This window comes from Accipiter gentilis, chromosome 10, assembly GCF_929443795.1.
Source record: "Accipiter gentilis chromosome 10, bAccGen1.1, whole genome shotgun sequence".
Taxonomy (NCBI): domain Eukaryota; kingdom Metazoa; phylum Chordata; class Aves; order Accipitriformes; family Accipitridae; genus Astur; species Astur gentilis.
In genome coordinates, this window is record NC_064889.1 from 41,004,595 (window position 1) to 41,020,026 (window position 15,432).

The window sequence follows — 15,432 nt, forward strand, 5'->3', positions numbered from 1 at the left end:
TTGAACGCAGGAGCAAATGTAGTCTGACTAGTAAGAGTGATTACCTGGAAGAAAACCACCCAAACTAGAATAGCAGTGTTCGGAAGCTCAACCTGGAGCTCAGCTTCAACGCAGGAGCTGAAGCTTCAGCAGGTATGTTCTGGGTAAAGAGCTGTCTGGAATGAGACTACTGAAGATGAACAGCTTGGATATAAGAAGGGCTATCCTTCTTTCTAGTCTGGACAAATTCCAGTAGTAACAGAGATGGTCCCAAAGGTTCCAGAGCTGGAAAGATCCTCAATGATAGCCACTTCAACCATAATCTCCAAGCTGAAGAGGTTGGACTACTACTGCTGGAGTTTAGCACACCACCTGGAAACTCACAGTCAAATGCTACCTCTCCAAGAGCCACGGACACATTGTATTTTTAAAATCTGTTTATTCTTACAAAAGCAAGAATAATCTTTCAAGATTTTAAAAAGAACATGGGAGACAAGAGATGTCACAAAAATAGCAAACACAGTACCTAGCTCATTAAAAATAAGTCAAGGGAAGACTGGGATGGATGGGCAATGAATATTCATTGGTCTCAATTTAAGAGTCAGCTAAGTTCTAAGATGAGCTGTGAAAGAAAGAAAAATTTAAAGGGTGGAGAAGAAAAAAAAATTGTAAAAAATGTGGTTTTGAATTGTGGCAATTTTGTCCAGATTTGGAAATCGCTTTTACATACATTTAGTATAAGCATTTAGCTAATCCTTTCCAGACCTCGATCCAAGCAGTGCACAGATGAAACAAGCAGTCTACAAAAGGTCTCCTCAAATGCTTTGCTGGACCCTAATCTCCTTTGTAAAAATTATTCCCCATGTTAGAGTTTAAGAGCTTAAGAAACAGTTCACTGAACTGAAAGTGGATGGCAAAGGATGGCAAGCTTGTGACTTTAAGCTAGGAAGATGTTCACAAGCATCCTGAACAAATTATATATCCAGAAGCATGCTGAGGCATTCCATAGTAAGTTCACCTGTTGGCAGACCATTTTCCAGGCTTCCTGAAACCCCACAAGAGGGAGATCAGAATCTTATGCTCAGGACTGTCACCTAGGACCAGAGCTGATCTTTTCACCCTGGAGTTTTACAAAAATTTTAAGATCTTCTGCTCCAGAAGTAGCCCCATACCACTATCCCATAAGATGTATCACTGACAGGCCAGCAAGGCTATTTAATTGATGCTCCCCGATTCTTTTTTCTGAGGACCTTCCTCATGCTACAACAAGATGCTAATACTTCTTGTGACAGTGCTGCTGTGACAGGTCTTGATTTTGTCCTCAAACTGTCAATGAAGAGTTGCAAAACGGTGCTGCATTCCCACAGCTGTTCACACAGAGCTTGAATAATTTGAGCCTTCTCAGTCTTGGAACTTAGTTGGCTTTCACTATGGTATGTCCTAACTAGTATTTTTGATGCCCTCACTAATACTTTTGATGTCAAAAGAACTCAATTAGATAAATTTTGTGAAATATACCAGATTCTCCAGCTCACGTTACACTTCTCTGACTGACCCGTTAGTTCTCAGTTTCTGTTATCTCAGACTGTCTGCTACATCTAAGGAAGAGTAAGTCTCCATTAGCTCTGTCAAGGTACACCAGATGGCATTCTCAGTTTATCACTGTCTGATGGATGGTTTACAATGTTTGCTCACATTACAACCTTTAAAACTTCTTCATTGACTAATGAGCAGTAAAGAAGAACAGGGGCTTATTTTCACTCAAGCAATCTGTTCAAATTTGGTTCTAATTGACTCTAACAGCATAGCCTTTTGGACTTCAGGCAACCTTTCTCTATCAAACAGGAGCGCCCCTCCTGTTGGATATCTTTGGCTAGGAAGAAGCTAAGAGAAATTCAAGCACCTGTGATAGGACATCCAAACACAGAGTTCTTCCCTGCCAGGTTCCCTTAGAACATATTCCAAAATATTGCCATAGATTCAATCTGCCAAGAAACATATGTACCCATTTTCTTCCCCAAATATATGCCTTTCCCAGCTGAAATACTGCTGCATACTTTGAATGCTTGGAGAGCCTTTTCCTTTCATATTCAAATGTTTGACCCCTCCAAACAAGTACTACCTGTTTTTACCACTATTCTTTATCCAAGGGAATAGCAACTTGCAAAAGCTGGATAACTGTCTGCCTAAAGACCTGATAGCAGAAGACTGAACTCGACCCTGTCAACACTTGTTCTCCAATTTAATTGCTGGACAACTTTTTCCATTGTTTTCTTAAATCAACTGACCCAGAAGTTTTTGTAATTAGTCCAGCTAACAGCCCTCATGGGTATAACTACAAGGCTAATCTGCAGCACTGTTTTACTTCACAGGAAAAAAAATAATCTATTTTCGGCAGAACTAAATTGCAAATTGAAAGCATGTCATGCCCAGATATACAACTGGTTAAATTAGTGCCAGCTGAGTCACTTAACCTTCATTTACCTACTTTTTAGCACTTATTCTAAGCAACTACAGAAGTTAATATGTTTTTTTCTTTAACATCATTCTTATAGGTAAGAAAAATAAAATATTCATTACAATTTACTTCCACTGGCTCTTTTAAGAAACTCACCTTTGTCATCCAAACTGTCTGGTTGGATGGTTCATACACTTTGTAATACATTTAGGCCAACTAGAAAACATCTGAAGAAAATAGTGATAACTTCAGGCTGAAAAAACCACAGGATGGCATGCTCAAAATGAATATGTGGTTATACTGTCTTATCTTTTTAGAATGTGTCTAGATGTAAAAATGTTTAGGATGATTTTAGAACGTGTTCAAATGGTAAAATTTTCAAGTAAATGACCGACATTTGTGATTTCTTAGTGCAATCTGACAACATGATAGGATTCTCTCCTGTGTAGTTTCATATTATCACAGAGATCTTAGTATGTAAAAAGAGAAACATTAAACTTCAATCTCCTACATATTCCTGAATGAACTTTAGTAATCCACAAAAAGGCTCTCAATCTGTTCTTGATTTCAGTTAAGAGAAACAAGAATGCATAAAGAGAGAATTAAAAATAGACAGGATCCTCCAGAGGAGATTAGCTTTAATTCAGTTGATTGTCCCCAAAGGCAGAGGAGATTGCAGTTTCAATCTAATAGGCTGGAAGCTGACTGCTTGGAAAGCAGCACAGCAGAAAAGAAACGGGAAACCTGGTGGACTACAAGTTGAACATGAGGGATCAATGCGTTCTTGAGGACTTTGGCCAACAGCATCCTGGGTTGCATCAGGGAAAGCACGGCCAGCAGGTCAAGGAAGGTGATACCTCCCTCCACCAACCACTGGTGCAACCACATTTTGAGTATTGTGTCCACTTTGGGGCTCCCCAGTACAAGAAAGACATGGACAAACTGGAGCAAGTCCACCAAACAGCCACAAAGATGATCAACAAATTGGAGCATCTGACATACGAGGAGAGGTTGGGGAAGCTGGTCTTCTTTAGCCTCCAGAAGAGATAGGACAGGAGTGATCTTTTCAACATGTATAAGCACCTGATGGGGATGGTGGGAGGAGGTAAAGATGACTGAGCCACACTCTTCTCAGTGGTACACAGTGGAAGAATGAGAGGCAATGGGCAGAAAGTGAAGTACAGGACACTACACTTAAGCATAACAGCACCCCCGCCCTCCAAACCTCGACCTTCTTTACTGGGAGGGTGATCAAACACTGGAACAAGCTGCCCAGAGAGGTTCCCAGAGGAAGTATTTCCCCAACTGAACTTGGTTAATAATTCTACTGGAGTTTTATACCTCGGAGCAACAACCTAACCCTTTCTGAAAGAACACTGTTTACTGCCCTCAAAACTACAACGACAATCAGCTGCTCTGACTCAATCCTCACAGGAACAAATCTGCTGATCAATTAAGTAAAGTACATAGTGAAATCCTGACTATTGAAGTCACTGGGAGGTCTGCCACTAACTACTAGGGGAGCCAGGATTTATCCAGTTGTCTCTCTGATGAAAGCTGCAATTTAACTATTAAAAGTTGTATTTTAATTACAAAAGATAAGAGACACGTTAATTATATATCCTACTTTCATATATGAAAAATGTGCTATTACAATAATTTGGACAAGGGTGCTTTAGAATCCCACCACTGCGGACATTTGGTAGTATGCTCAATGATTAATCATTTTCAAGTTTATCTTAGAACACACTGCAAATCCTTCAAATGGCCTATCTTACTTATTTAAAACTAAACTTTATGAAACTCATAATTCAGGATTGCATTTATGCTAAACTAACACAAGTGTTTCTGAATTCCTTGGATGAAAATCACGTTTAAAAAAAGTTAATTCTGAAGTCCCAAATGTAAACCTTTAAGTAAATGGGGTAACATCTGGCTGGTGGCCAGTCACCAGTGGTGTTCCCCAGGGCTCCATTTTAGGGCCAGTTCTCCTCAATGTTTTTATCAATGACCTGGACACAGAAGTTGAGTGCACACTAAGTAAGTTTGCCGATGGTGCTAAATTAGGAGGACTCATTGACTCCCTTGAGGGTAGGGAGACCTTACAGAGAGATCTTGATAGAATGGAGCGCTTGGCAATCACCAACCGTATGAAATTTAACAAGAGCAAATGGTGGATTCTGCACCTGGGATAGTGTAATCCCGGATGTCCATACAGATTGGGGGACAACAGGCTGGAGTGCAGCCCTGCAGAAAGGGAACTGGGGGTTTTGGTTGATGGTAAGCTCAATATGAGTCAACAGTGTGCCCTTGTGGCCAAAAGGGCCAACTGTACCCTGGGGTGCATTAGGCACAGTATAGGTAACCACTTGAAAGGAGTGAATGTCCCACTATACTCAGCACTGGTGTGGCCTCACCTTGAGTAATGTTGGGCAGTTTGGGGCTCCACAATATGAGGATATAGAAATATTAGAATGTGTCCAAAGGAGGGCAACAAAGATGGTGAAAGGACTAGAGGGCAAGACTTATGAGGAACGGCTGAGGATACTTGGCTAGTTCAGCTTAGAAAAGAGGAGACTGAGGAATAACCTCATTGCTGTCTACAACTTCCTCACAGGGGGAGCAGAGAGGGAGGTGCTGATGTCTTCTTTCTGGTGTGCGGTGATAGGATGCAAGGGAATGACTTAAAGCTGCACGGGAAGTTCAGACTGGATATTAGGGGGAAGTTCAGACTGGATATTAGGAAGAAGTTCTTCCCCGAGACGGTAGTCAAGCACTGGAACAAGCTCCCCAAGCAGTGGTCATGGCCCCAAGCCTGTTGGTGTTCAAGAAGCATTTGGACAATGCTCTTAGATACATGGTTTAACTTCTAGGTTGCCCTGTGTGGCGTCAGGACTCAGAGATCCTCATGGGTCCCTTCCAGCTCAGGATATTCTATGATTCTATGAAATCTTCCAAGGCACCAAAGGAAGACTTAAACTAAAGTCAGTAAAAGACATTTAAATGCAGAATTTTAAGGAAAGTTATATTCATGGAATTAGAACTGGCTTAACTGCTCATTATCACTCGATTTCAGGGAGCATACCTGTGTTGCAAGCCTGTGCTGTAGATGCTTTAAAGCTGATAGCTGACACTGTGTTCTTTTGACAAGCTCTCTTGGAAAAAGCCTACCAGAGGCAATACAAACTGTGCAGCCCTTAGAGCTAACAGGATGCCAAAGTCCTATAAAGGAGAGACAATACTGAGAAAGGCATTCTCTTTTGTTATTTTGTCATCAATTTTACACTCCCAGCAAGTGTTCATAGTGGATATAAATGAACCACAGAACACAGGCCTTCTCACTGCAGATGGATTCAGTGCGATGCAGAAATGGGCCTCATGTTTTTTCCTTTTGCTTCATTGCCAGAGCAATTGTTGCATGGAACTTAAATGTCTGCAGTGAAATCTTCCTACATTATATATACTCTTGATTTAAGCTTACTCTATAGTAAGCTTATTCTGCTTTCTCTTCCACTTTCATAATGCATTAAGTTTTTATTCCAAGAGACAAACGACCTCTTTTCTGCTCTTAAAAGAAGTCTGAGTTCAACTTCCACTTCCCACACTGACATCTAAGCAGCAGGGAGTCCTTCATCTAAGATGTTAATCAACAGAAAGTTACTGCCTACAGACTCTCATTGTTCTACGTTAGCACCTCCTATCACAGGATAATCTTACTTGCAACAATTAGCACTGCAGTCTCACACAAACTATGCAGATCAAGAAACAGTGAGGTCCAGCACTTTGCTTTCATATTAAAGCCTAGCTCTCTCCAGCTCAAAGGATGAACTGATTCCCAAGTTTTATTCTAAATATTTAAGCTAGCACTTTTCCGTAGAATAAATTTACCTTCCTTTAATACCATTACAAGTTCTGCCCTGAGTCTGTTTCCCATTTCAATCAGCTGCTGCTTCTCTTGGCTCAGAACTGAGATTTTACTTGCTGCTTCCTTCAGTTTATTTTGCATTCCTTGTAGAGTGCAGCTGACACCATACTGAAGACCGACACCAGGACCTACATCAGGTAACTCTTGTCCAAGATCCAGCATCTTTTCTTCAAGAACTTTGGCTTTTGGCCCCTGAAAAAAACAGGTAGTGCTTATAATTAATATTTTGAAAATGTGCTCTGCGGGTTTAGAGATTTGTACAAATATGCCTTAGAAGCCAGTTGAAGAAAAAGTGTAAAGTTGAAGTCTACAGCCCATTTTTGAGGGTCCATTTTCAAAATTTTGTTAGCAATATAGGGCAATTAAACTGTGGAGCAAAACACTATAACAGCCTGGGACATTTCCACAAATATTGCTAACTGTAAGTGTAAATAATACACAGAGGATAAACAGCATATAACTGTAAACTAGAGAGCAGTTAATTTTAAGATAAAATGTGGAAAAAACTGCTTTACAGCAGATAGCAAGCTACTACAAACCCTTCTTTGTGTAATCATTGCATGCATACACACAGATGGGGTAGATATGACTTAAAACATTGTTTTAAAGAGAAAGGTTTCAGAGTGAAAAGTAAAGATTCTACAACTGGTTTTGTGTCTGCAAACCTAATTGAGTCCACTTTCACATATACATTAGGATAAAGTATTTACCCAAAAGATCACATCCTTGTGTCTCAAGAGCTATATACTGTCCTCTTTCAGCCCCCTTACAGCCCCCTACTTACTACTACTACTACTACAGAGGAGACTTTTCAATATCCATTTAAATACTCATCGTTCACTGAACTATTAATCATCTCCCTATAAACTTTTTAAATACTACACAGTACAACAAGTATCTAAATATGTCACATACATTAAAAGCGTTTTACAAAACTCTTGCTCATATATATATTTACTCTTTTACATATAAACTAGTCAGAAGTGTACCACACTGTAATTGTGCAATCCCAATCAGTTTTCAACTAAATCACCCTGAACACTGTGATTCAAGAAGTACACCTTGAAAGGTGTTATCCATAGCAACAAAAAACCCCAACCACCATGGCCTTAGTGTGTCACACAAGTCCCATTCTCTTATTTCTTTGTAGAGTTTTACCATAAAAGAGGAGGCCCTTGAGAACATACATGGAAAGCATACAGGTCCACAAACACTATAGGGGACAAAGGTGGAGAAGTTAGTGCAGGACTAGAATCTTAAAACATGAAGACAGACACCAAAGTGAAAGAAAAAAAGGAACACCACTTTGGCGTACATAGAACAATTTATATCAAAGCAATTAATATAAGCAGCTGCAAATTATGACATTCTACCGTCATCATATGAACAGTGAACTTAACACACCAAGGCTTAACATAAAGAGAGGTCAAGGTGATGACCAATTATGGTACCACTGGCTGTCACACTATGTACCACCTTCACTGTACCAATAGGCAAAAGCATATCACATGGCTGGGACAGGAATACCAGTTGCTTAAACTTCTATTTTTCCTGAATTTTTCATGAAAACATTCAATAGCATTACACAGAAGATTTTTTTTTTCAGGTGATCGATTGTAAGCTGTAGAATTAGGGGTGGAACTCAGAAATCTTTTTACCTTTAGATCTATGTCCAGAGTAAAACTCTACAATACAAAAGAGAGAAAACATGGAAAAGATGGGTACTGAAAAAAGGTGGGGTGAAAATCTCTCCTCAGAGCTGATATAAACAGAAAAGAAGAAAAATATACGTACACGCAAAAGTCTACACGCCTATTTTACTAGTTTGCACAATAAACTTTCCTCTTTTTCTTTAGCTACATTTTAGCTCTAGAGTTTAGCATTTTGAGATTATGGTCCCAGAACCTCTGTTATATTACATGGAAAAAAAGAAAGCTCTCTGTATTGATGTCACATCTACACCCTCATGTTCAGTTACCACTATACCTCAACAAATGCTAAACGCCCCAAGGTAGAAATATTTTTGCCTGTAATTCATCATGGCATTAAGTACATCCTTAGCATGCAATTAATAAATGTAAGAAGCACAGAGACAGTGTAGAAGAATGTTAAAAGATAAGCACTTCTAAAATCCAGTAAGGAATTCTAATGAAGTTTTGCCCATTGTTTCTAAGATATTCTCAGGACTGTTTCCAGTTGCCAGTCTATGCCTAAGAAGGCTTGTTATGCACTAAGGAAGAAGAAATAAAGCAGAGAGAAGAAATAGACAGGAAATGATAGTTCAACATCAGTGAGGATGGCATTAACTACAATTCCAGCATTTTGTTCAAGTTTTGGCCTGCACATCTGCTATTTACTATGTGCCTATACATATAAAGCACAAGGAATTCAGCATTTCACACTGAAGATGCATATCACTGCCTGAAAAATGTTCTTGTTCTCATATCCAGCCCTGAGCATTCAATTATAGTTTAGCATCATGAAGCAAAGGATTAATCTCTGGCACAGAGAATGTTCAGTTCCTAGCTTACTGTCTCCAAGGCAAAGCCACTCTCTATTTTTCTTTTAAGGCTTTATCCCCACTTAAAGAAATGCAAAGAAAATGAGAATGCATCTTGGACAGTAGTTTGTAAAACATTTTCTGCAACAGAAAAGAATAGTTGGTATAAAATTCAGTTTTCACCTAATTCTGGAAGTGGCCAAAGAGAAAAAATTAATCTGTGCTGTCTATACTGGGACACAATGATTTCCTAAATATAATTTGACAGCGGGAAAAAACAAATCTCCTTCTATATTCGGCAAAAAGATACAACTAAGATTAAACATGATCTGCGCCTCATGGGTTGTACATGTTTTCACACAAGGTTCCCAAGGATCCAAAGTTTTATTTGAACATTGATATTGTTTCAGTTCTTAAAGCGCATAGCTTTTAATGTAATCAGCACCTCTCATCCTTATTTCTTACTTAGCTATTATTTCCATTTTCTTGAACTTAGATGGTTACTGGCGAGTCTTAACAGTAAGAGTAAAGAATGAAACAGATATTGGTAGATTTTACAGATTACTTGAAAATTAGAAAACCCTTGTTTTTCAATTGTATCTTAACCAATCTTACTTTGGACTCTGTTTATTACACCACCAAATCACTGGGACACAGGAAGGGGAGAACATACCGTGACTTACTCCTTACATAATATTAGATATTTGTCCCAGTTTTCAATTCCTTTACTATTTTTCCAAGAGATGCCTCTGTCACACCTTAATGCCGATATTGTTCCTACCCTTTAAACTAACACAAAGGCAATGACATTTGTAAACCCTGGAACTGAGTAAAAACACTCCCACAGCTGGTGAGCTCTTCCTTCGAGGGTGGGGCGAGCTGGCGCTCCGTTATTTCTCCCGGTCACTCCGTGGGGCAAGCATGGGAGCCCACCGCAGCCGGATGTCCCGCTGCTGGGGCCTGGGGGCTGGCAAGCCAGTGGCCACGGCCACTGGCCCTGACAGTACAGCCTCCCCGCCCTGCAGCGTGGGCCAGGCGGGAGCCAGGAGGTTCTACCAGGCAAAGGCGCTCTGCCCTGCTAACGGAGCATGCAATGCAACCCCATCTGCGTATCTACCTCCAACCACTGCTTCACAGGACCTTCTTGTCAGAGTCCAGAAGTGACACAGTATCTACAGTTTCATCTCTACTCACCTTACTACAAGGCATCTTGAAAGATTTTTGGTATTTTAAGAAAAGGCTAAAATAGGGATTTACAATGGAAAAGAGGTGATGCACATAGTTTAAGAATTTGCAAGTGGAAAAATAAATATCAAGGAAGGCTTGAAAGATCTGGAGTGACTTCTGCCAGGGAATGACTAGTCAAAATGTATTTCTTAGAAAGAATGAGCATTAACTGGGCTGAAAAAATCATTGCAGGCTCTCATCTAACTTACACTCATTACTAACTCACCACATAAGTGTATATTGCTTCAATTTTTAATATTTATTCAAACATAAATAATATGTTATCTATTTAATTACATACACACATGTGCATACAAATATTTTAGGTAGTTTAAACCTCTTCATACCTCTTCTGTGTCTGGGTTTACTATACAATCCAAATTAGTTGAACTGAGTTTGATATTGCTCAAAGTGGTTCCAGTTAAAATTTTGTTTGTGCACGATGAACCTAAAAGAGAAGAGGAGTATAATATGAACGTATATGTATTTATACAGAGTTTAGGCTTTCATAGCAGCAGCTGTTTCAGAACTTTCTCTCATGAATATCCACTTATACCACTTCAGTAGATATGTTGTAAACAGAGCTGAAGAAATATAAAAAATAGTAGTCCCACAATATGCAAACATCAGTCAGCTACAAAATACAGAAATAAGTAGAGATGACACATTAGAAAGGTCAATTCGTGGGTAAGGAGCACAGGGAAGCTTTTATTTTTTCCAATACTGCATTATTTAATCGTTCTTGGGAAACTGGCAATACTAAGTATAACAAGAATAATTAAGACGCAGTAGCTTCTTTCAATCACACTTGAAAAAAAATCACTGATAAATGAAAGTTAATCCTGAAAATTTCTTCTTTTAGTTCCAGTAAAAACGTGAGTCTGAACATTTTGATGTATATGGACAACTGTCCTGGTTTTGTCTGGGATAGAGTTAATTTTCTTTCTAGTAGCTGGTACAGTCTTACGTTTTGGATTTAGTACAACAATAATGTTGATAACACACTGCTGTTTTCAGTTATTGCTAAGTAGTATTTATACCAAGACAAGGATTTTTCAGCTTCTCATGCCCAGCCAGCGAGAAAGCTGGAAAGGCACAAGAAGCTGGGAGGGGACACAGCCAGGGCAGCTGACCCAAACTGGCCAAAGCGGTATTCCATACCGTGTGACATCATGTCCAGTATATAAACTGGGGAGAGTTGGCCAGGGCGGACCACTGCTTGGGAACTAACTGGGCATCAGTGGCTAAGTGGTGAGCAATAACATTGTGCAGCACTTGTTTTGTATATTCCAACTCTTTTATCATTATTATTATCTTCCTTTCTGTCCTATTAAGCTGTCTTTATCTCAACTCATGAGTTTTATTTCCGCCCCCCCCCCCGCCCCCGACTCTCTCTCCCATCCCACTGGGTGTGGGGGGAGTGAGCGAGCGGCTGCGTGGTGCTTAGTTGATGGCTGGGGTTAAACCACGACAAGTCAGGGGAAAGAACAGATGACTTTCTGGAAACAAGAAGTGCCCCTCCAAGTTACTCGCCCATTGTCTTAACAATTTCAGATTTAACATTATAATCTCTTTTAGTGATTTAATATAATCTCCATACATTTCTTAAAAGGACATAAAAAAGATTATTTTAGTTGAATAAAGTATTTCAGCCATAAAGAAAACATATAATACATTTCTGAAAACCTACATTTATCAGCTGAAAAGGATTATTGCTTTACTTGGACACTGCTAAATTCCAGCAGTGGTAAATCTTTTACATATTGGACTATAACATCTTCAAAATCAGTAGACTAACTTTAGCTGCCTCTGACAAAAAAACTATGCTTGAATTTTTTATTTAAAATTATCTGAGGTTTTGCTTTAATTGGTCATTAATGTCTCATTATTAACAAAGCTAGAATACGCTTATATTTATTTAAAATGCCTGCACATTTAATTAGCTTGTGATTTCATGCTACTGTACAAATGACAGTTTAAAACTAATTCTGCAAACTGGTAACACAGAGATCCAGTCTCACTGCAAAATTAAGCGTAACGACAGCAAAACAGATGGTACAATAAAATACCTTTCATCAAACCCATCTTATTTTTTCTGAAATACAGAAAACAATAAACGGTGGCTCTGCAATCGTTTGAAGCAATTAGAAATAGAAATTAAATGTTTACATAGATGAGGAACAGAGATGTATAAAGCAGCTATCTACCCGCCCTTATATAACATGTAAAAGGTGCTAAACACAGGGCTACCTATTCCATAGAAGTAAAAAATGTCATTGAAAAAGTTATACCTTGCCTATTTTTTTTAGAACCCCAAACAGACCAGAGCTGTTTATTCCATTACCATGTTACAGTTCATTTCCTTTCCTCATTTCTCCAGACTTTCAAAAGTCACAAAAGAATGTTTATGAAGAAAAAATCCAGTTTTGTTTCTAAACAGGCCTGCATGAGAGCCAATCAAAAGCAAACTTTACAAATTTTCAGAAATGTACTACAAAATGTAACTAGTTGTAATGGACATACCTTCTGCAGGTTTTAGGTTTTTTTAAATGTATCAGCTTTGACTTTCCTATGAAGGATAATGGCAAAAAAAAGAAATGAAACTGTAAGACATGTTATACTGAAACGTTTCTAAGAGATGCTAAAAATCCCCCAACTAATGTGTGACAGTATCTGGTAAAGGAATGCATTTGAAAGTATTACATATTTCTAACATTGAAATGCTTTTAAATTTTTAGCTTCCTGACAAAGCCACCACAAAGGCCACCCAGTAAACATACTAACAAAGAAGGGTATCTCCTTAACACTCAGCTGTAGTAGGCAGGACAAAGAAAGCTTGATGGGTGCAGGACAAATGAACTGTGATAAGGAAAACAGGAGTCAGAAACAACTATACCTGGAACTGATATCCTATGACCACTTACATATCTACACTAAAAAGGTATAAAAAGTAACTCACTACCTACCCAAAATGAGCCTCTCTGCAAGACCCCTCTGCAAGAGCTTCCCTGCATGCGATCTCCTGGACAGACCAGACCCTCACTGGGGACGCCTGGCTGACTCCGCACTCAGGGATGGGGATCATCTTTGAAGTGAGACTTGTTTTTTTATTGTCAATTAGCCCCACTTCTGGGAGTAGCTTGGCGAGTGTTATACCAGTAACACCTTGGTATAACAGGTGTTATTAAATAAACACCTGTTTATAAATGTATACATTTATAATACATTTATAGACACATGCACAGGCAAAGGTTTGTAAGAAAGACATGGACCTGTTAAAGCAGGGGCCCATGAAAAGGAGCAGAGGGCTAGAATACCTCTCCTATGAAGAAATTTTTTACAATGAGGGTGGTGAGACACTGCAACAGGTTGCCCAGGGAAGTTGTGGATGCCCCATGGTTGGAAATGTTCAAGGTCAGGCTGAGCAGGGCTTTGAGCAATCTGGGCTGGTGAAAGATGTCCCTGCCTATGGCAGGGGGGTTGGACTAGGTAATCTTTAAAGGTAATAATATTTGTAATAAAGGTAATAAATAATATTTGTAATAAATAAATTCTCAGAATCTCAGACCTCTATGTGCTTGTGTATTGTGCAATCCTGAGAACTCCACGGTTGTGATCTTTACACACCCATGAGTTGGGCAGCCCTCATAGGTTGTGATCGTGACCGCTACACTTCCTTAACTGAATTTAGAATTCTGGGGCAAGAGTTGTCACCTTGCTCTGCAAGCTGTCTGTCTTCTGTCAGAGGAAGAGAGGACAACATCTGCTCATCAAGACTCTCCATTTCTTTCCTCATTTGTGCAATAGCAGCCCGAAGGTTGGCATTCTGCTCCTGCAGCTTTTTTATTTCCAAGGTAGGAATATCTTTGCTCAGAGAACTTTTATCATCACAATGAAATATCTGTAAAATGAAAGTACAACACAATAACAACCCTTTATTAATGAGCAATACATATTCTCTCCACAACACCACACACAGAGATCCTAGTACTTTCAATCCATGAACAGACTTGGGAGAAAAGAACCATAGGAAGAAAAGAGATCTGGTTATTCTGGGGATTTACCAGGTGAAAATAGTGCTATGAAGATAACCTGAGATGGGAGAGGAGGCACAGATGGGGAGGAGGATGGCCACAGAGATGGCTCTGTCTTATCGCTGTTGTTCTTTGAAGTGTGCTCTCTCTCTCTCTCTCTCTTTCATGCATGGGTAACCCGTCTCCTTTATAGAACTTACTGGCTCAGCAGCAGTCCCCTTTCTGACCTGCCAAATTCTTGAAAGTGTCATTGGAAATCATTTATTCACAAGAACATAAAGAGGCTGGACATCCTTTGCTAAACTGGAAAAGGAGAAGGAGTGTATGGACTACATCTAGACAACCTGGACAATGGACAACATCTAGAAAACCTCTAAGCACTTCAACTGTAAAATAAGTAGTAATGTCTTCTTTTCGTGCATTAGTTACAGATAACCGAACAGTGAACAATGTAGAAGGAACATTTGTCAGATAGTGATTGAAGCTCTGCCTTCACAAATGCCTTGAAGCCTGACTTTTGGAATTATACTTGGTGGAAGTATGAAGTGATGGCCAAACGTCATTCTTGCAGACTTCCAGAACTGAAGAGGCTGACAAAACCCAGGTTGCCAAAGCTGCTTTAACTACTGTAAAAAACCTAATTTATATTAGTAAACTATGAGCAGCTTCCTTATAGAGTAATACATCCCAGAATCATTCTATTTCTTAAATTTTTGAAGGGGAATTGCTCAGTGTTTTCTTCATGGGCTGCACACGGCCTTAAAGGTTATCTTAGAGATTTAGTTTGGAAAGCTAGTCCTGTATGAATGGAGTGATGGCCTAATCAGGACAAGAATGTGAAACATTATACATCACAAACTTTAAGAACTGCTTTGCTGTTACACCAAAGGTTGCTAGCTCCAGAATCCAATTCTTGACAATAGTCAGCAACATATGTTTAGGAAAAAATATATAAAGAAAGGACAGATACAGAAATGTTTCCTCTTATGTGCCTCCTCAATTTCCAAATTTGCAACTTCGGGGGAGGGAAGAAAAAGGAAAAACAGATGTGACAAAAAGACCCCAAGCACACAGACATTGACTGGAAAACACATTTCCTGGTCACCTGAAATTCCGGTACAATCTTCAGGAAAAAATTCTAGTAGGACCAATGGCATTTAAGGACCAGGATATTAGGGTCCTGACATTACTTACTTCTGCTGTTTCTTCATTCAAAGTGTGATGGCAAACATTTTAAAAGAAGTTACATTAGACCAGTAGCAGTGTATTGTAACTGTGGTTTCATCCAAAGAGAGAATGCAGAATTTAG

The 15,432-nt window shown here is 39.3% G+C and overlaps 1 protein-coding gene across 7 annotated transcripts in view; it reads right to left on the bottom strand.

Moving 5' to 3' along the window:
- CCDC57 (coiled-coil domain containing 57) overlaps positions 1 to 15,432 on the bottom strand; it is a 51,482-nt gene that overhangs the window by 9,316 nt on the left and 26,734 nt on the right. For 6 of the 7 annotated variants that reach the window (XM_049813496.1, XM_049813501.1, XM_049813497.1 and 3 more), the window contains 4 exons: positions 13,804 to 13,990; positions 10,437 to 10,537; positions 6,326 to 6,554; positions 5,523 to 5,659 (listed from right to left, as the gene is read on the bottom strand). In XM_049813496.1, coding sequence (XP_049669453.1) covers positions 5,523 to 5,659; positions 6,326 to 6,554; positions 10,437 to 10,537; positions 13,804 to 13,990 — 654 coding nt within the window. The remainder of the gene's footprint in view (positions 1 to 5,522; positions 5,660 to 6,325; positions 6,555 to 10,436; positions 10,538 to 13,803; positions 13,991 to 15,432) is intronic. The other variant, XM_049813498.1, reaches the window with a different exon arrangement.